The sequence below is a fragment of the Agelaius phoeniceus genome, chromosome 7 (assembly GCF_051311805.1).
Source record: "Agelaius phoeniceus isolate bAgePho1 chromosome 7, bAgePho1.hap1, whole genome shotgun sequence".
NCBI lineage: Eukaryota > Metazoa > Chordata > Aves > Passeriformes > Icteridae > Agelaius > Agelaius phoeniceus.
This window is the reverse complement of record NC_135271.1, coordinates 15,086,615-15,105,991: the sequence shown is the minus strand read 5'-3', so window position 1 is coordinate 15,105,991 and position 19,377 is coordinate 15,086,615. Positions and strand designations below refer to the sequence as shown.

Here is a 19,377-nt window from a genome sequence, read left to right as displayed (position 1 = left end):
TAAAAACTACCCAAACAAGTGACATTTTATTGGCGAGTTCTGCTCATAATGAATTTCCTTTTCCACGCTCACATTTCCTAACAGAGCGATTGGGGGCGAAAAAAGACCCAACAAAAACAAAACCAAAACCATTTTGGGTAACATTCCATTTGCAAGCAATAAAAGTCATGTAACATTTAAAAAATAAAACAGAGGATAACAAATTGAAACAGAAGTTGTAGGAAAACCCATCCTGGTTCCCCCAGGAGCTGTTCCTCGCCCGGCTGCGGCCACCTCGGCCCCGCTCTCAGGTACCAAGGTGCTCTCGTTTGGTGCTCAAATTTTAGGACTGGGACATGTGCTATTATCACCATTCAAAGCCCTGTTGTTGTTGTACATTCTTCACAGAAAAACATAGAACAGTTTGCAGTAAACCAACCAGTTCTTTTTCTTCCCTTATTCTAACGCTAAGTCATACTGAAAGTTAGGGGAGGGAGAGGGGGGAAATGTGGCTTCAACATTCACCTACTTTATCACACACAAAGGTTTCTACTAAGAGCATATCCAGGTTGAAATACACATCTGATTTCCGTCATGAGGTTGATGCTTATGGGGTGCGAGATGAAATCTACTTCAAAATGATAAACACATCCCTTTTTGATGAACAAAGTGTTATTTTTTGCCTTTTGGACCAACACTTGGTTGCTGGGTTGTTTCTCCTGAGCCTTGCCAGGAGAGGCAGCTTCCACTGCTGCCACAAATGAAGTGATGACTGGTGGCAATCACACACCTTACCACTGGTAAGATGTCGTATTTAGCATCTTTGTTTGCATTCTGAAAATCCCTTTCCTTGTTTTTTAGGCCCCCGAGGCTTTGTACACCAGAAATTACACAAGTCATGCACAGAAAATTGTAAATTGGTATCCACAGCCATTTTGAGGTATTCCACAAGAAACCTGGCTCTGCACCTGAATGTTCCTCTCAAAAACAATTAAAAAAAAAACCCCCAAAACCCAAAGCCCTAACTGGAGTGGAAATTTAATTTAAAAAGATTCCTTCCAACCCCATGTTTCACCACATTTCATCAACAAGGACATACTTGATTCCCCAGGGGCACAAAAAAAGCCTTCTTCATCCTTTTCCTGGAATAATAATTTCAGTACTTCATTCCTAAATTTTCCTTGTGCACTTGGAAAAGATGAAGATGAGGGCGTTGTTTCCTAGCCAAACCAGAGAAACACATTCAGACAGCAGTTTTGGTTTACTGAATTCATGAAGGTGCTCGAGGAAGATACCAGAGATCCCCTTGTGTTGGAAACAGCAGTGGCTCCTGCTCTAACCTCCTGTCTGCGAGGAGGAGGCTGGGGAAAGGCCTGGATTGCAGGGTCTGAAGACCAAGTTAGGAAGAAATGTGATCTCCTGGGCATGGATTTGGCTTGGTAGAAGCTCTTGAGGCAGCCACAAGGGGACAGGAGACTCCGCTCCACCGCGTGAGCGGATTGCAGAGGGACCGGCTTTCCTGTTAGGGCTGAGGTGGGACGGGCAGCTTTGTTCCTGGGGTAGCTGCTGCTCTCCTTTGAGTAGTACATTCAGAATGAGTTCTGATGAACCAGAGCTGTAGTGCTGGCCGTGTGCCATTTTTACACACACAAGGATCGCCTGCAGCATCTCACCGGGTTACGCTGCTCTGCGTGAGAAGTGGGAAACCTCTGCGGTGATCCTAGAAGGAGATAACTCGCTACTTCTGTAGCTGTAGAAAACCCATAGGCAGTAATATTTTCTAAAGTGCTTCTTTACTTAGCAGTTATTCTTTTAAAAATCAGACTTGGATTTTGTAGCGGCATCGTTTCCTAGTAGGTCATGGACCGGTAGATAGTTTCTGATGTAAAAAACCCATTACATATTTTGTTTAAGCAAATGACACTTGCTTTGATAAATGCACCAAAGAGAGTGACCCAAGTGCAAACCCCACCATCTCTGAAAACACGGCCTTATGCTGGTTTATTAATGCAACCTTACATCCTTTAGGAGTCATTTACTTTGACTCCAAGAGCAGGGATTAAATAATACAAATAAAAATTCAAAATTCAATGAAGCTATTGCCTATTTACCCTGAAATGAAAGAGTCTCACGATTCTACTGGTGCAAAAATCCCTCCAAACACATTTGTTTTATTGGCAAAGTCATTTAAGGTCACTTTTGCTTCCAAGACCATCTTCTTCCATGGTTTCCACTGAAGGAGTTTTGCTTTGTAATGGCTTGTGGTTCCACAGTGATTTGTAAATGAAAAACCTACTATGAATAACTCTACCGTAGTCACTAAATTACAGATACTGTCATGAGAAAAATCCCAAAACTTACAGTGTTCGTTTTAAAATTTTCAGCAAGACACAAAAATTCCAGTCAAAAGTGTTTTCTTTGAGTGCCATTTTAAACGGCAAGAAATGGCTGCTGTGCCCTCAGGATGGAGAATTCCATGTGCTTCTTAACACGCTGTACTTGGAACGTTGGGAGGGCTCCCGCGGGCACAGCCACCTGGATCATCACTCCTCCTATGGATGTAGTGCAGCAGGCTGGGATCTGCGCGGGGAGGCACGGAGCGGGTGTTGGGGCGGCCTGGTCTCAGGAGGCGATGGCGCCGAGCGTCCCGGGCAGCGGGACGCGCCAGCGGCTGCGGCGGCGTTCCGCTTCCGAGCAGCGGCAGGGGCTGGCTATTGCTGGGACAGCAGAGCGCTCCGGTTGGCCTTCATCTTCTCCAGCCGCTTCACCAGGTGGCCATTGCTGACCTCCAGCTCCTCGGTTTTGTCCAGTGCTGAACGGAGCTGAAGGAAGGAAGGAAGCAGAAAAACACCGTGACTTTCACCGTGTTATCCCTTTGCAAAGGCAAAGCAAGGTCTGTGGTTGTCAAGGCTAACTGACCACACTAACTTGGAACATAAAGCAGCTGAAAATTCCTTTAACAGTGTTAAACTGCTTTGCAGGCCACACACACGGGTGTTTAAGCACACTGCCAAGAACCCAGGGTATTTACAGAATGCTGAACAAAAAAGGCCAAGGTAAGAAGAAATGTGGTCTCCCAAGTCTGGATTTGGCTTGATAGAACCATGTGTCTTGAGGCAGTCAGCATGGACAGAAGGTTACTCCTGTGGAGCAGGAGATTCCCAGAGAATCACAGAATTTCCCTCAATCCAGAGGCATGAGGCTCTGGGTGATGTACTCTGTCTCACTGCTCAGCTTTTGTGTTTCTGGTTCCTAGAACTCTATCCACAGCCTCAGTTTCCTGTAAAACCCACGATGGGATCAGGGTAGGGAGAGAGAGCTGGACTGCACAGAACAATATTTATGGGCAGCAAAGCAGAAGGAGTATTTAGAACAAGCAAGGAGCCATATGAAAGAAACAAATCAAAGAAGCACCTCTGGAGACAGTGAGAGAGAAGCTGATAAAGGTATTCAGGCTCTGAGGACACAGAGGCATGGTCAGAGCCTGTGGACACCCACAGTACCCCAGACAGGCCTGAACAGATTGGCAGGCAAGGCAAACAGGCTCACAAAGAACAACTCACATCCCTTTAGCAAGTCAGGTTAGGAAGGAATGGTGAAAAGGCAGTGGGAGCTCACAGCTGTGACTGTTACTCCGGTTTGAGTGCTGAAAACTTGGTTGCACATTTAGAAGGAGTAACTAAAGCACTAAAGCAATTAGATGCTCATCCCTTGCTGTGCCAAGAAAGGTGGTTCCTCCCCTAAAACACCCAGGGAAGCAGGTTTCCCCAAAGGAGCAGGCTGAGCTGTGACAGCTCGCAGGGGGAGTTACCTCTCTCTGCAGTTTGCGTTTCTCTGCCTTCAGTTCATCTTCTATTCGCTCAGCGTTCTCAGCAGCAGTTTTGTATCGGGCTACCTGGCCTTCCAGTCGTATTACCTGAGGTGAAGGCAAAGGCTGGCAGTTAGAAGCTGTGCCAAGAAGTTACTCTGAAGCTTTACTCTTTCACTAGTACTCAAGGAATAACCAGAGAGATGCTAACTCCTCTTTGATAAAATAAAGGCATATTTTCAGGGAAGAAAACAACACCAAGGAAGCCTGGCAACAGTAATTTACTGCTGACCTTTTGTACATATCCATATTTAATATGCTTCCAGCAACAAAAAATACAGTCCATTGACTAAATTTCTCTTAACAAGAGCATTGCTGATGTACCTTGGACAAGAACAAACAATCAAAATGGAACAGCTGTGTATAAACTCCATCTCTGCCACATCACATGCTGGGAGCCATTTAAAACCTGTTGACAGCTAGGCATAAGGAAGTGCTCAGCAGAGTTCATCAGGTACTTTTGGTTTTGACCATTCTTCCCTCAGTCCAGAGGAATAATATATTCCTTCTTCCCCATACATAAATGTCATAGTGGCCCTCATGCTCCAACACTCCCGTTTCTTATTTTAAGGGAAAATCACAGTAAACATAATTTCATTTATCATTTATCAAAACACACTTTCTCTTTGTATTCTCACCATGCCTGAACAAACAGAACAAGCCAAAAACTTACATTCTGCTCCAATGCTGTTATCTCTTGCTCAGACTTTGCTAGTTTAAATTTGAGATCACTGATCTGTCTGTTGGCATCTCCTAAAAGAATCGCAGATTTATCAGAGATGTCAGAACAAGTGTGAACAGTTTCTAACAAGTCTGTGGTAAAATTTCCATGCATCAGGGATCTACGTGGGGCAGCAGGAGAGTAGTTCTCTCAGTAAGTGCCCAGCAGAGAGGCACCATTCCCAGTCCTGCCTGAAGGTAGAATTAATTTGAACTCCCCCCAGCTCTGCTGAGGAGCAATAACAGCGATTTCCAACTGCAATCTTTAATAAAGGCTCCTAATTCCCTCACCTCTGCAGAGGTGCATGGCTGCTCCCAGGGCAAAGCTCCACTGGAACTGAAGGCTCATTCTTACTCAGAGCCATGTGCTTATTATATATATAGATTTTCTCACTCACATGCAGGGCACAAAATTCTCTTAAAATCAAAATACAGCTCACTTTGGAGGTCAAGCATGTGCATATCTGTCCCGTTTTCCAGAACTTCATCTTCAGACTGTGTATTTTCCATCTTGCCATTCCTTTGCTTTTCTTCCAGTTGTCCCTTTAATTTTTTAATCTGAAGGACAGAAAATAGTTATTAAAATCACTAAGGGAAATTGTGGCTCAAATTCACTCCAGTATTATAAAACAAATTATGGATTTTTTAAACATAAATTCAAAAAAATCTCCTGTTACAAAGTAACATCCTAGAAATTCTTTTGGCAAATGACTCACAGTATTTATTTATGTACAAGTTCAGGATCAAAACAATGAGTGAAAAATGACTGGTTTATTAGAAAAGCCATAAATCTTTTGCAGGCACATCCATGTAAAACATTCTTAAAAACTCCCAAAGCTGGGTTTGGTTGCGTGCGAGTCTCAAGGCCAAGGTCACTGAGCATAAATGAAAGCACAGAGTGTCCTGCAGGGCAACAGATCAGCTGAAGTTTTTTGAATAAGCTTTATAGCCGCTATGGAATACCAAAACAATAATTCCTTTAATTGCTCTTTACCCATCTGCAACTCCTCCAACAAACCTTTCCAAAAGGCCCATTTACCCACAGACCCAGCAAGGGTCTTACTCTTGCAGAGAAAATTTGCTTCTACAATTTCTGAACCATGCCTGTTTTCCCCTTGGGCTTGGCCAAGGACTCCAAGGATTATTTGAAGGACTATTATTGAGAAGGACTATTATTCAGAAATAAGAGGGTCATATCTTCCATGTATCCTGAGTTAACACATGGAAGGAATGTTTTAGAGGAAAAACAGAGTGGCCAGCAAGGCAGCAAGAGGAACCAGACCACAGTGCTGCTGATCTACACCTTGTGTTTGGCCTATTTTTGTTTTCTTAATCCTTCCCTTGCCCTGTGATTACCTGGTCTAGCAAGGACTCCCGTTCATCAATGAGTTTTTTCATCCTGTCTGGAAGAGAAAAGGGAGAGTTCAGTGCTGACCGAGGCAGGGCGCATCGGGGAGCGCATCTGAGACACGAGGCTGGCCCGCTCAGGTTAGTGACTACTGATGGGGAGTTAGGGCACGTACCACAGGACACGAGGCCCAGCGGGGCTGGCAGGGGGCTGCAGCCAGGGCACTTATGGCATTCTCACAGAACATGCTTGTCCCAGCAGTAGCAGCAGCCAGCTGCATGCAAAGAGGCTAATCTTCTACGTTAGGTTAGCATGCAAGAACTCTAGGGTCAAGCACAACTGCAACACAAAATCTCACAGGTCTTGACAGTTTAACACAATGACAATACTGTAAACACCTATAATCACATTCTCAGCACTTTAACTCTTCCCTTCTTTTTACATGGCAGTGACATTTTAGCTCCAATATTATGACCAGAAAAAAACATTTGCTCATCAAATGATTTGTGTTTCGAACGCAGCAGTCTGGTAAAACTCTGTTTTATCTTCAGAGTCAATTCTCCAGGTCAAACATCAAGAGGCAATGGACAACCTGCACCAACTGTTGTGCTACATTTGAACTTGGAAGTGCTACAGATCAGCACATGGGTATGTGCAGCCTTCATTTATAAAGTGCACTCTACAGAATGAGACAGCTGGAAAAAAGAACTACAAAGTAAGCAAACAAATCACTTTTTTTTTCCTTCCCCATTAAGGGCTGCAAAATGTGAAAGCACATTTTCTTACCACCCAAATGACCTAAATGATTAATTAACAAGCTCAGTTTGTTCAGGTACACCTCAGGCAGGAGTGCACTGCAACACCACATGGAAATGCACTCATTAGGAGAGGATCTGTTGACCTCAGCTGGGTCTCACTGCAGGTTTGTTCAACTGGCCTCCCTTGCCAGCAGTGCAGAGCTCAGGCTGTTCAGAGCTCAACTCCACAGCTGAGGTCTGGCCTGCTGATTAAATGGTTAAAATCCATAGGTCACTCAAGAAAAGATCTTTTTGCAAACTTTAGGAAAGCAAGATAAATTACACATAAGAGCCTGGTGGGCTTTTACCAGGTAAATTCTGTTGATAGACAGACTTAAATATTTTTTAACAGCTTTAAAATACCATTTCTTCTTTGTTGACAACTCCTAAACAGGCCAAAGTCTTGTGGTTCTCCCTTTTTTCTTGTTAGCACATGCACTTAAAGGGAATCAAGAGTCTGTATTGAATCAAATCATGGTGAAAACTGTTCTCCCACTGGAAGTCCCTCTGTACAGCAGATACATTGTCTATTAATGGAGTCTATTAATGTGGTATGTCATTCCCCTGCTGGGAATACACACCCACACACAGTCCCATTCCAGAGCATGGAATAAAATCTTTACCTTGGGTTTTGATGCAACACTCAAATACAGATCTTAGCATGACATCCCAGTTCAGCAGATCTATGGATTAATTTTGAACCTCCTGAAGTCCTATTCTTTTTTTTTTCCATTCATTTGTAACACACCCAACATTGCTACACCTGAGCACTGATATGAAAAAACAAAAAAAAACCCAAATTCTTTTGTAAATACCACCCACACCACAAACAAAATTTCCCAGTATAAACCCCTTTAAAATGATAAAACAATTTCACAGATCTATATGGGAAGGAAAGAAAACTTAAGACAGAAATTCTGCAAAAGATGAAAGATATGGCAGAAGAGTAAAGGTCAACGAAGAAAGCAAGAACAGCAAACAAGTTGGAGAAACTTGGCCTCAAGAGATTGTGTTGGGATTTACAGGCCAGCAAAGACTGAGAAATGGAGTTCCAAGGACTGGAAAGAGAATGAGGACTGGTGCAGCAGGAAACCTTTAGGCCACTACAAAATTAGCCTGAACTTACTGACTCCAAAAGGGCCAAGTAACACATTTTGATCCTGAAAACAATGTAATTGTGACTTTCATTAACACAACCCCTGCTGTGGGGTGAAACCTGCCTGCTTGAAGAAAGGACACCTCTGCCAGCTTCCACTGAGGAAGCACACTGGCTTCCCCAAAGCCCTTTTCCTGCAAAAAGGATGAATTTTGGGGTGAACCTTCAAGTTTGGCCTCACCTCCAGTTCTTGCTGCCCTCATTATGGACATCTGTGCACCCCACTGGGACATGCAGACAGCAGGGTTTACCAGGTCAGGGAAAAAATGAGTTTGCTAAAATTGCCATTTACACAGAAAAAAAGTTTTCTGCCTGTAGACATGAGGGTCTCTTGGGTTTCACTTATCTTAAACCCCCACATTAACACAGAAACTTGCTCTGCAGGGTCACCTTAATTTTGCATTTAGGAGATATTTTTCCAACAAATCTGAGGACCTTGAGAACAGATGAGCAGGAAAGAACAGCTTATTGAATCAGGACAGGAAGCAGCTAATTAAAATTCTCATCTGTAACAGTCATTATCCTTATTCCACATAGAAAGACACTACAGTGAATAATGAGAGTGTGACATTCACCTCAGTTAATTCTGGAAAGGTGATTCCCAGGGTACTCACTGCACCAGTTCATGGCCTTCCCACACCAGAGTTTAACAGAGGGCTGAGGAGATGGGGCCTGTGAGGGAGCAGGACACAGAGGGGTGAGCATGGTGCTGACCAGTGTCTTCTGCCACACTTTCTACATCCAGTGACTGCTCTCATTGCCTTGGCACTGCAGGTGACTCGAGGCATTGCTTGCTCAGCTGCTGCTCCAAACATTCCCAAATCAGCCACAGATCCTCCATGTCTGCTTCCACTTGGAGGGGAGTATGGGATGGGAAGCAGCTGGTTTTACCTGCAGGATCTACATGATGTGTGGCCCAGGAAGTAACAAACCCTGATGTAAATGAAAGGGGTAAACTGCTCCTGGCGGGGGGAAAGACATCCCATGGAATCCCAGCCCCAAGCAGCTATTCAGAACAGCCTGCAAGAATCCAGCTCTCAGAGCAGCTTGGGCAATACTCCCTTGTCACAGACATGTTTTATGAAAAATCCTTTTGCTAGGATTTTCCTCCTGAGAAGCTGAGGGGCCTCAGAAATGAAATGTAAACAATGATTATCTGCTGCTGTGGAACACAACAGCTGTATCTTTGATTGGCCTCATGTGGTTGTTTCTAATTAATGCCCAATCACAGTCCAGCTGTCTCAGACTCTGTGGTCAGTCACAAGATTTTATTATCATTCCATTCCTTTCCATTCCTTGCTAGCCTTCTGATGAAATCCTTTCTTCTATTCTTTCAGTATATAATTTTCTTTTAATATAATATATATCATAAAATAATAAATCAGCCTTCTGAAATATGGAGTCAAGATTTTCGTCTCTTCTCTCGTCCTGGGACCCCTCTGAACACCACCACACTCCTTCTCCAGATCTGTCAGTTTATTTTGGAAGATGAGAAAATGCTTCCCTGTCTTTCTCAGAAGAGGGGCAGTGCCAGGGACAGCACAGGATTTGGAAGACACTGGCTTGCAGTACTGATTTTGAGGGGGACAGGAGGACTGATGTTCTCTATAGTAAAGACGATATTGACCAAGACCTTTTCACTATTTATTCTCCTTTTTTTATCAAGTAAGTTTCTTGAGATATTGCTTTTGAAAGCATCTCAGGCTAGCTCTGATATGCACAAACCTGGGCTACAGCATTTATGTGCCACTAGGTGATGACCAGAAAACCCAGTGAGCATTTGGGGTTATTCTGTTACTAAGACAAAAGTTTCCTACTTGTGTCACACACTCATTTTCAACATTCCAGGATGGATTTCTGGCACGGCAGCTACTCTGCACTGCCTCTCCATGTTCTTGCTCCCAGTTACACTGGGAGTGGGATCAAAGCTGGTACTTGGACAGGTAAGACTGGAGGTGTTTCTGCTCCTGGACTTGGCTTTAAAAAGGAATTCTCTTAAAGATGCTGTGTTTTCTGAAGTGGAAAAACTAGTTAAAATCAGAAATGCACTCATGAGAAATACAGGATATAATGCCTAATTTAACTCTGATAGATCCATCCACAGTACAGGTGAAGCCAGGTAAGAACATTTAATGATCTGTTGAAATCTATTTAACAATTAAAACCCACTTCCAACATTAAACGATATATTACTGTTGAGAGTATGGCAGAGCCAAATCTTTAAATAAACACTGCTTTTCATTGAATTTATTTATTATTCAACGAACTATTTAGAATATTATATGAACTACTCAGAGCTAAATCTTTAAATAAACACTGCTACGTGCTAATAAGAAATGCTTATAAGATCTATGACTTTTTGGATTAGCATCTAGTGTAAACCCTTAGGAACAACTGCCAATACTTACAGAAACCACGGTGGATCTGCTGTAAGTTGGAGAGAAGCCACATGAAAGGAGTTACAGGGTTACAGACCTGTTAGAGCTCTACAGTTAAGGTGCCATCACATATTCAAGGTGCTCAAACCCCGAGGCTGCCCAGTCCTAGGGAGATGGCTCATCTGTAGCTACGTGGCACAAGGCAATAAATTGAACAAAAGCTGCAGAAAAATGGTGTTGAAATGACACAGGTTTAAATAACTCCTTGTGCAGGTTTAGAAACAGTGCTCTGGACAGGTACTTTAAAGTATAAAATATGTTTATTTAAATTATATACAGCAGTACATTTGGATATACATCTTCAAATTTTGCAGTCTGTCTGTGCTCTGACAACTTTGTAACATCAACACAAATACAGCCTTCCACAGCCCACACCCCCCTCGATCTGCATTCCCTTGGGACATTCATTGCTTTACACTTTAAATGAATATTTATATATGCAAAACATGCTCTTCCTCCCAAGCACTAGCAGACATGCAAGAGGAAATACAGCAAGGGAGTCCAAGAGCCTAATTTATGCCAGCAATTCAAAGCAATCCAGCTTTTCCAAAAGGCACAGGGGGGCTAGTACACAAAACAACAGTCATCTTTGGTCTGATATCCAGCAAGAGTTAAGACATGCAAAGTTATCTTCTTTCCAGAAGGAAAGAGATAAGATTTGTTTCAGAGATAAAAAACATTCTTTCAGAATCAGAGTTTGCAAAAAAAAATATAATGCAGTAAGCAAATGCAATTTTAAACAAAAATCTTCTTGGAAAAATAGACATTTTATATATTCATATCTAGACAGTACTTGATAGCAAACCTAAGCACACATTACAGTGTGTATTGACACTTTCTCTGGAAAAAAATAAAAACCCCATGTGAGACATGGTGTAAAAGGCCTATTGTGGTGCAAAGTGCCTAAATGAAGTAAACATGTAGATATTTATTCCTTTCAGCAAACTAAGACCTGCATCTTGCACTTTCTCTAAACTGTGTATTGCTCTTCCAAAGTGCTCAGACTAAGCAGATTCACAGTGATCTAACTATATTTTGGAATGTGACCATATAAGAAATACACACAAAGTGGAATGAGAAGATCTTTTTTCTTCATATTAAAAAAAAATAAGAGATTGGTTCATAGACTTTAAGCATTCTGAAAGAAGTTTCACCATCAGTGATGGCTGATCTGCTGAGTTCCTTCATGAAGAGTGCATGTACTTGCTGTAGATCTAAGTACAAGTAAGCATAATGTGCATAAGTTCACAAAGGCCCAATGTACATTCAAGATATTGATCAACTAGGCTAGAATAAAAAAAAAAAATAAATTCCTATAGAAATTCCCCAGGAGCAGCTATCCACACTAGAGGTACTTTAATTGCATAATAGTTTCAATAGTCAAGTTGTGAAGCTTTCTCATCAGGTGATAAGCTTTCAACCTGAGACACAGCAAAACCAAACCCACTCACAATTTCTTGTGGTGGGTACAACAGTGAATAACTTAAAACTTGCATTATTACCACATCCGTGCTTTATGCTGAGTTACCTACAAAGACAAAGCTCTAAGAGTATTCCAAGGTCTGATGTCTTGTGCAAAGTGCATGTTTGTGTCCTGGGACTGCTCACAGGGCATGGAACTCGTGCAGGTTTGAGATTCTGAACTCAGGAGATTGTACAGTCTTCTCTGGATCTGCCCTTGCTCCTTTTACCAACCTGCAAATCCTCCCTGCTTTCAGCCCTCTTAATGAAAGCTCTTTCCAAATCCTGTTCCAAAACATCTCGATCCTGGAATTTTCCCACTCTACTAGAATCTGATACTTTGATTTCATCTGCCTCCTCATCAGCTTTCCCCAGTGCTTGCCCTTGCAAGCACCCTGTTTCTTCAGGCTCATCTTTCTTATGCTGCAGGACTTCACCTTTGGTCAAGGCATTTTTGGTTTCCATTTTGTCTCTTCCCTCTCCAGCTCTGTCTGTGTGGGCAGTTTTTCCAACAGCACCATTTGCTCCATGACCCTCTTCTGCATGTGCATCAGCTTTCTCTTCATCACATTTTTCATCAGATTCTAGTATTTGATTTGACTCTTCATCAAAATCAAATGCATCACCATCATCTTCCAGGCTTTCCTCTGCTTGGTCCTCCAATTTCACTTGTTCACTAATGTCATCCTGCACAGCTTTCTGTGGCAGGGAATTATTTGCACCTTCCTCCAATTTAACCTGTTCATTAATCTCTTCATCCTGCACAGCTTTCTGTGGCAGGGAATTATTTGCACCTTCCTCCAATTTAACCTGTTCATTAATCTCTTCATCCTGCACAGCTTTCTGTGGCAGGGAATTATTTGCACCTTCCTCCAGTTTAACTTGTTCACTAATCTTTTCATCCTGAACAGCTTTCTCTGGCAGGGAATTATTTGCATCTTCCTCCAATTTAACTTGTTCACCAATGTTTTCATCCTGCACAGGTTTCTCTTCCAGGGAATTATTTGCCCCTTCCTCCAATTTAACCTGTTCATTAATGTTTTCATCCTGCACAAGTTTCTGTGCCAGGGAATTATTTGCATCTTCCTCCAATTTAACTTGTTCACTAATCTTTTCATCCTGCACAGCTTTCTGTGGCAGGGAATTATTTGCATCTTCCTCCAATTTAACTTGTTCACCAATGTTTTCATCCTGCACAGGTTTCTCTTCCAGGGAATTATTTGCCCCTTCCTCCGATTTAACCTGTTCATTAATGTTTTCATCCTGCACAAGTTTCTGTGCCAGGGAATTATTTGCACCTTCCTCCAATTTAACTTGTTCACCAATGTCTTCATCCTGCACAGGTTTCTGTGGCAGGGAATTATTTACACCTTCTTCCAATTTAACTTCTTCACTAATGTTTTCATCCTGCACAAGTTTCTGTGCCAGGGAATTATTTGCACCTTCCTCCAATTTAACCTGTTCACCAATGTTTTCATCCTGCACAAGTTTCTGTGCTAGGGAATTACTTGCACCTTCCTCCAATTTAACTTGTTCACCAATGTCTTCATCCTGCACAGGTTTCTGTGGCAGGGAATTATTTACACCCTCTTCCAATTTAACTTGTTCACTAATGTTTTTATCCTGCACAAGTTTCTGTTCCAGGGCATTATTTGCACCTTCCTCAGAAGCAGATTCCCCACCAGGGTGGTCTGCAAGCTCTACCTCTTGCTCATTTTCTTTCAGTGTTTCTTCACTGGCTTTGTTTTCAGTAGTTACAATAACACCTACACCTGACTCCTCTTCAGATTCACCTTCTACTTGCTGAACCACCTCCTGCATTTCACCCTCTAAAGGAACATTTTTCTCTCCCTCTGTACCTTCTGCTGTTTCTTCACTACCCTGACTTGTTTGAACCTCTGCCTTTGGATTCAGATCTTCGACCCATTCTGTCCTACTTCCCTGTCCTTCCCCAGCTTCATCCCCTGTTTCCAATTCTGACTCCTTAATTTCATCATCTAAAAGACTTGGGTCTGAATGGGTTTCCTGAGTGATCACCTCTCTCCCAACCTCTGTTCCTGGCTGTGCCTGCTGCAGCTCACCTCCCTTTCCCTCAGGAATGGAGCCTCCTGCCTCCACAGACACCACGCCTTGCTCGCCTTTTCCAGCAGAACCTGAACACTTCTCCAGCTCTTCCATCAGCTCTTCCTTCTGTCCATCCTTCTCAGCTGTAGCAGCTTCATCTTCAGTTTTACCTTGTGTACCTGGTTCCTCTGGGGATGCTGAAGCACTGTCCTCTGAAGAATCTGGTTGGATCAATGCCTGATGTTCTCCACCTTCCTTTCCAAGTGGCTCTGCTGGGACATCCCTTTCACATGGCTCTGTCCCCTCCAAACCCACTGACTCAGTTTCCCTCAGCTGACCCTGAACTGTGTTCCCAGCCTCATCTTCTTCAGCTCTGTCACCTGCTGTTCTAGCACTTCTTCCATCAGTGCAGTCAACAAACTTTTCCTCCAAGACATTTGCAACCTTGTTTTCAGCACTTTCTTCTAAGTGCTGGGGTTCCTCTGGAGTGGAACTCTCCACATTTCCCTCTTCCCTAAGCAAGCCTGCCACTGCTCCCTCAGGTAGCCCTGCCTGGTTAGAGACCAACTCACTGCCCTCACTTGTACTGTCAGACCCTTCATCCATTTCATCATCACTCAGGGCATGGCTGGTTTCAAGATCCTCTTGTTCTTCCTGGTTGGGTGCAGCTTCTCCCAGCTCCTGCTCTGTACCTGAGTCACAGAACATTTCCTGAGGAGTCTCAAAAATCAGGTGGCCTTGCAGAGAGCCCAGCTCCAGGTTCTCATTTGTCCTTGCACTCAAGTCATGGTGTTCAGCCTCTGCACTCTCAGGCTGCTGGGCTGCTGTGCCCCTGGACTCTGTGACCTTTCTCAAGCCATCTGTGTCACTGTCACTGTTTGAAGAAGTGCTCCCTGACACAGTTTCTGGGAGGCTTTGGGCTTGCTCTGCAAACCTACTCTCTGGTAACATCACTGCTGGCAGGGTGTCCCGTTCTTCAACCATTTGTTCTGCCTTTGCATTTTCAGCAGCATGCAATGTCTGTACTTCCTCCTCAGACTCCTCTTTGTGTTCCTCATGCTCAGTATTCTGCAAGATTTCTCTTTTCCCCACATCCTCCAAAATCTCATTTTTCATCTCCACTTCATTGGCTTTGCCTAAAAGACCATTGAGAAAGTTGAGGGGGCCACACCACAGCACTTACCTCCCCACTCAAAACCCAAAAGACAGAATGAGAAGAGCAGGTTAATAAAAGATCAGCTTTTGCCAATTTTGTGAGGCAAAGCAGCAATTGAATTAGTAAGGATCCAGGGGGTTTGATCAGTGAAACTCACCACCACCCTCTCAAAGCAAGAAGTCTCAGGTGCTGGCTCATGTTTTTGTAAGGGAGGAGATTTTTGCCCCTGGCTGTGGGAATGACAGCTCTGGTAGAGGAGATCAGCTGGCTGAAGCAGTGTGATTTAACAGCAATACCTGCAGATGTACCTCTAAGGACTGCTCTTCCTCAGCAATTTTCTCTGCCAACTTTAACCCTGACACCCCTCTATCCGTGCAGGAGTCTGATGCCATTACAATGGGATCATGAAGGACTATTCAGTAATATTTTGCTTTCCAAATCTCAAGACAGGCATCATCAGTGCCTGATGACAGACACTGAATGTAAAATCTGATTGGCAAGGGAATAATTTGGCTGTTCAGACCTCCCAACACAGATCAAAGCTCAGGTAATCTGTGCCCCTTATTTCACCCACCCAAAGGGGTGGGGACTTCTGTGGGTTTTTGAAGGTTATTTTTGTTGTAACATTTTTCCTTCAGTTTATATTTAAAAGCAACAGATATTAAAACAATAGTGTTGTTAGTTTTTGAGTCTATGCTGTACCTATTCTGAAAAAAGAAACCCCAGGATTAGGAGATGTAGAAAACATATTACATTTAAATATACACCCTTACCTTGATTTTTGGTGTTCCACATTGTTTCCACACAGAAACTGAGTGAGGAAAAAGCAGCCAAAAGCTCAAAGAAAGAGAACCTGCACTTGCAACAACTGGCTGCCTGCAGCTATTTATTACGATGTTCATTTAGAACAAAAAAAAAAAATTCAACAAAGCAAAAATATTACTTTATTTCCTTACACTAGTACAATAGTTCTCTAATAAGTTCAACACATAAAAGCATAAAGAGGTTTTGCCAACCAGATTTCTCCTTCCTAACACTGTCCACTTCAATCACATCCTTTGAATTTTAGTGTCAATGTAACAACTAAAAACACAGAAGTGTTAATTTTAAGTGGTCAATAGCACAGGAACAAAGAATTTATCCTTTGGTGTGCTTTGGCAGAGCCCAGCACTGTTGTTCAAGCAGACACAGTTCTCAGGGATATCAATGAACCAACATACAAGCTCTTGATAGAAAACTAAAATGCCTTTTTTCCCTGAATATTTAAGGTATGTGCTGAAAAACACTGAGCAGCAGTAGGATTATCCTGGGACAATTTTCCAATTCAGAGTTTAAATGGCAATGTGAACGACTGCTACTTATCTGTAATGTCCTATTTGCATTCCCATCCTGTGTCACCTTGCAGGGGAGGTGAAGTCTGCTGCTGGAGGAGGCTGCAGGACACACTGGGAGTGATAATCAACAGGAAGCAGGGAAATGCACAGGGAGTGACTGGACAAGGAGCATGCTGCGTGCTGTTAATTGTCCCACTAACAACTGCCCCGTCCAAGCAGAGGTGGATGAATGAAGGACAGACAGGCAGGAGGGGCTGAGAGGACACACAGCACTTACCTAGCATCCCCTCCCCTCCTGTCTTTAATGCCTGAGTGGTGCCTGGGGCAGTTCGGGGAGAATCCAAGTGTCCTTCGTTATCCAGAATGTCTGATGTGTCCCCGTTGGTGGCTACATCAGAGTCTGGGATTATTCCATGTTTCTGTGGGAAGCAAAAGCAATGCTTTAGAGCCTGCTGCTCAGAAAGGGAAGGACTGTCAAGTGCTCTTGTCCAAGATACTCTGAATAAACAATTGCTTCAATCGTGGCTGGGAGTCAGGAAGGAGAACAGATATTGCAGTTCTCAGTTCAGCCATTCTGACAGAAAGCATGTGATCCCAGCTCTTTTATTTTTTTTAAACATAAATCTGCTGCATAAGATGTTCCTCAGAAAAGTGTCTCCTACAAAAACAACTTCTTTATAATCCAGTCTACACCTAGAACTCACAATCAATAGCAGGGGAAAGGAATTCATACAAAAAAATCCCTGAAATGGCAATTTATAGGCAACATGAAAATTGAGTTACTGCTACTGAGCCAGACCTAATATTTCTGCCCAAATGTACAGGGGAAAAGGGTCAGCAGATGAACATAAATTTATTTTATTCCTCTTGCATACCTTCAGTTGCTCCTTCAGCACAAGCACTTCGTCTCTAAGGTCATCCCGCTCACTCCTTATGGAATCAAAGAAATCTTTCTGCCTCTCTAGTGCCTGAGTTCCCAACACAGACAGAGGAGATGTGAAGAAAGGAAGGGACACAAGTAAAGGCCATGAAAAGCAAATGTAGACAAGAATGAGCAGATTTAAGATGTTCAGGGGATGGAAGGAGCACAGATGAAAAAGGTTGAGTTTACAGATTATAGGACTGAGTTTGCATACAGAGGGAGAAACCTCAAATCCAAGAAAGCTTCCTGAGTAACCAAGAATTCCTGCCAAAGACATTCAGAGCCCAATTCTTCACTGGGGATCCTTCAAATGAGGGTCCACTTTTTATTCTTATCTGCTAGACAAGCTGTTCCAAACCCACATTGCTTTAGCATGCACACTGAAGACTCCATGTCATTCCCATGTGTTAATGGAAGGGCATGGAAGTAGGCCCACTGGATTTCAGGAGTCTTTTTATTTTACATTTTAATTAATTTGAAAGCTGTCATTAAGTCATCCTTAGTCTGGGATGCACCATGTACAAATGCATATTTTGCTACTGAACTCCCCCCTCCCAGTATTTCTATATAGAACAATTAAAAATAAATTAGACAATTTTCAGTTTCAAGCTGCTACAAATTATTGGACATCACAAACATGGGCAAGCTGCCAGATTTCTTTCTCCTACTTTCTTCAGGAAGCCTTTCAGTGTTCAGCTGGAAAAGAAAACCAGAGTGGCTTTCCATGTGGCTTTGATAAGAGGTGGTGGAAAGGGATGAGAAGCAAGGGAGACTTTCATCCCAACATCCTATAAATAGCTCCATTACCTCTTTATCCCACTCCAGTTTCTGCTCAGTCTGCAGATTGAATCTGAATAAGAGAAAACTCAGTGCTGATGGAATTGCATTATAAATAGCACTTCCTTTCCCCATATGGCAAATGCAAATGGTGCAGCACAGCAAATCAATTGCCCTTGGTTTGAAAGCAGAGCAGCTGCTAGGTTTTCCTTGGATTTTAAGGTACTACTAGCCAAAGACAACACTTGCTATTTGCTACTTCACTGGCAACATCATAGGACAGCCACAGCAAGCAAAGGCACTACAGAGGGGTTTTACAAAAGCAGGATCAGTGTCACTTTGAGCACATGGCAGGAGTTAACAAGTCCTACCCCTATTTTTTTGTCTTTCCACTCTATTGTCTCCTGAAGATCAGAAATTTCCCTGACATAGCTCTGCTGTTTCTGTTGCAGCTGTTGGATTTCCTGAGGGGCAGGAGCAAAACAAGAAGACAGAAAGCAGGTAACAGGTTAACAAGGAAGGCCAAGATTGCAGTGATGCCAAAGAATGAAAAAAGTCAGGTGCTAAAGTAAATGAGTAACTCCAATGCACAGTTCCTGACATCCCAACTGAACCTGTGCTCCTGAAGACAATTGTGTTATCCACAACATGACTTAAAACAAGTTACAAAGTTCTGTTTTCCATAAACAGCTGTCCAAAATGCAATATTTAGGAAGAATAAGGTAATACTTAGGAAAGTACTATTTGCATTAGTCAGCTCTGAACCTATTTGGTCTGAAACACTAATATTTCTTCTGGTGAGAAACTTGAATAAGGAATAAAATTCTCCATGCCTCACATTCTCCACTCTACTGCTGCTTGGGAATGTACCAATCAAAGAAGCCATTAAAAGCAAAACCCAGTTACTTACTGCAAGCATTTCTTCTCTCTGCTTCAAAGCCTCTTTGATTTCCATGAACTGAAACTGCAATATGCTATGAGCATGCTTCTCCCTCTCAAATTCCTGTGAATAATGAAATATTCACAAGATTAATATTAATCAAAAATAGCATCCCATCAAAAAGAGGAAAATAAGCCCAAACACAAAGAAAATGCTTACTGCAATGTAATTCATGAATATCCCTCTAATCACAATCCCACAAGAGTGCAATTTTTAACAAGTTTGTCCTTTTTCCAAGATGCTATTATTGCACCAAATATAGAAGTGGCAGACATCATTTAGCCCATTTCATAAGCTGAGCAGCAGGCTGAAGAGCTTTTACACTCCAGTCCTTCAGACTGCACAGATGAATGGATGGGAATTTAACCCACTCTTCCCACATGGCCATGTACTGAAAGTTAGCTGGACTTTTAAATA

General features: G+C 42.7%; 1 protein-coding gene across 30 annotated transcripts in view; it reads right to left on the bottom strand.

Annotated features, from left to right (window-relative positions):
* The window catches only part of LRRFIP1 (LRR binding FLII interacting protein 1), a 106,171-nt gene continuing 86,794 nt past the window's right edge, over nucleotides 1-19,377 (bottom strand). For 25 of the 30 annotated variants that reach the window (XM_077181009.1, XM_077181015.1, XM_077180999.1 and 22 more), the window contains 5 exons: nucleotides 18,931-19,023; nucleotides 18,392-18,484; nucleotides 17,197-17,289; nucleotides 16,599-16,740; nucleotides 10,548-14,967 (listed from right to left, as the gene is read on the bottom strand). In XM_077181009.1, coding sequence (XP_077037124.1) covers nucleotides 11,951-14,967; nucleotides 16,599-16,740; nucleotides 17,197-17,289; nucleotides 18,392-18,484; nucleotides 18,931-19,023 — 3,438 coding nt within the window. In that variant the 3' untranslated portion in view covers nucleotides 10,548-11,950. Of the gene's footprint in view, nucleotides 2,802-3,790; nucleotides 3,896-4,520; nucleotides 4,601-5,007; nucleotides 5,126-5,923; nucleotides 5,971-10,547; nucleotides 14,968-16,598; nucleotides 16,741-17,196; nucleotides 17,290-18,391; nucleotides 18,485-18,930; nucleotides 19,024-19,377 lie in introns of those variants that run through there. The other 5 variants (XM_077181027.1, XM_077181030.1, XM_077181016.1 and 2 more) reach the window with 3 other exon arrangements.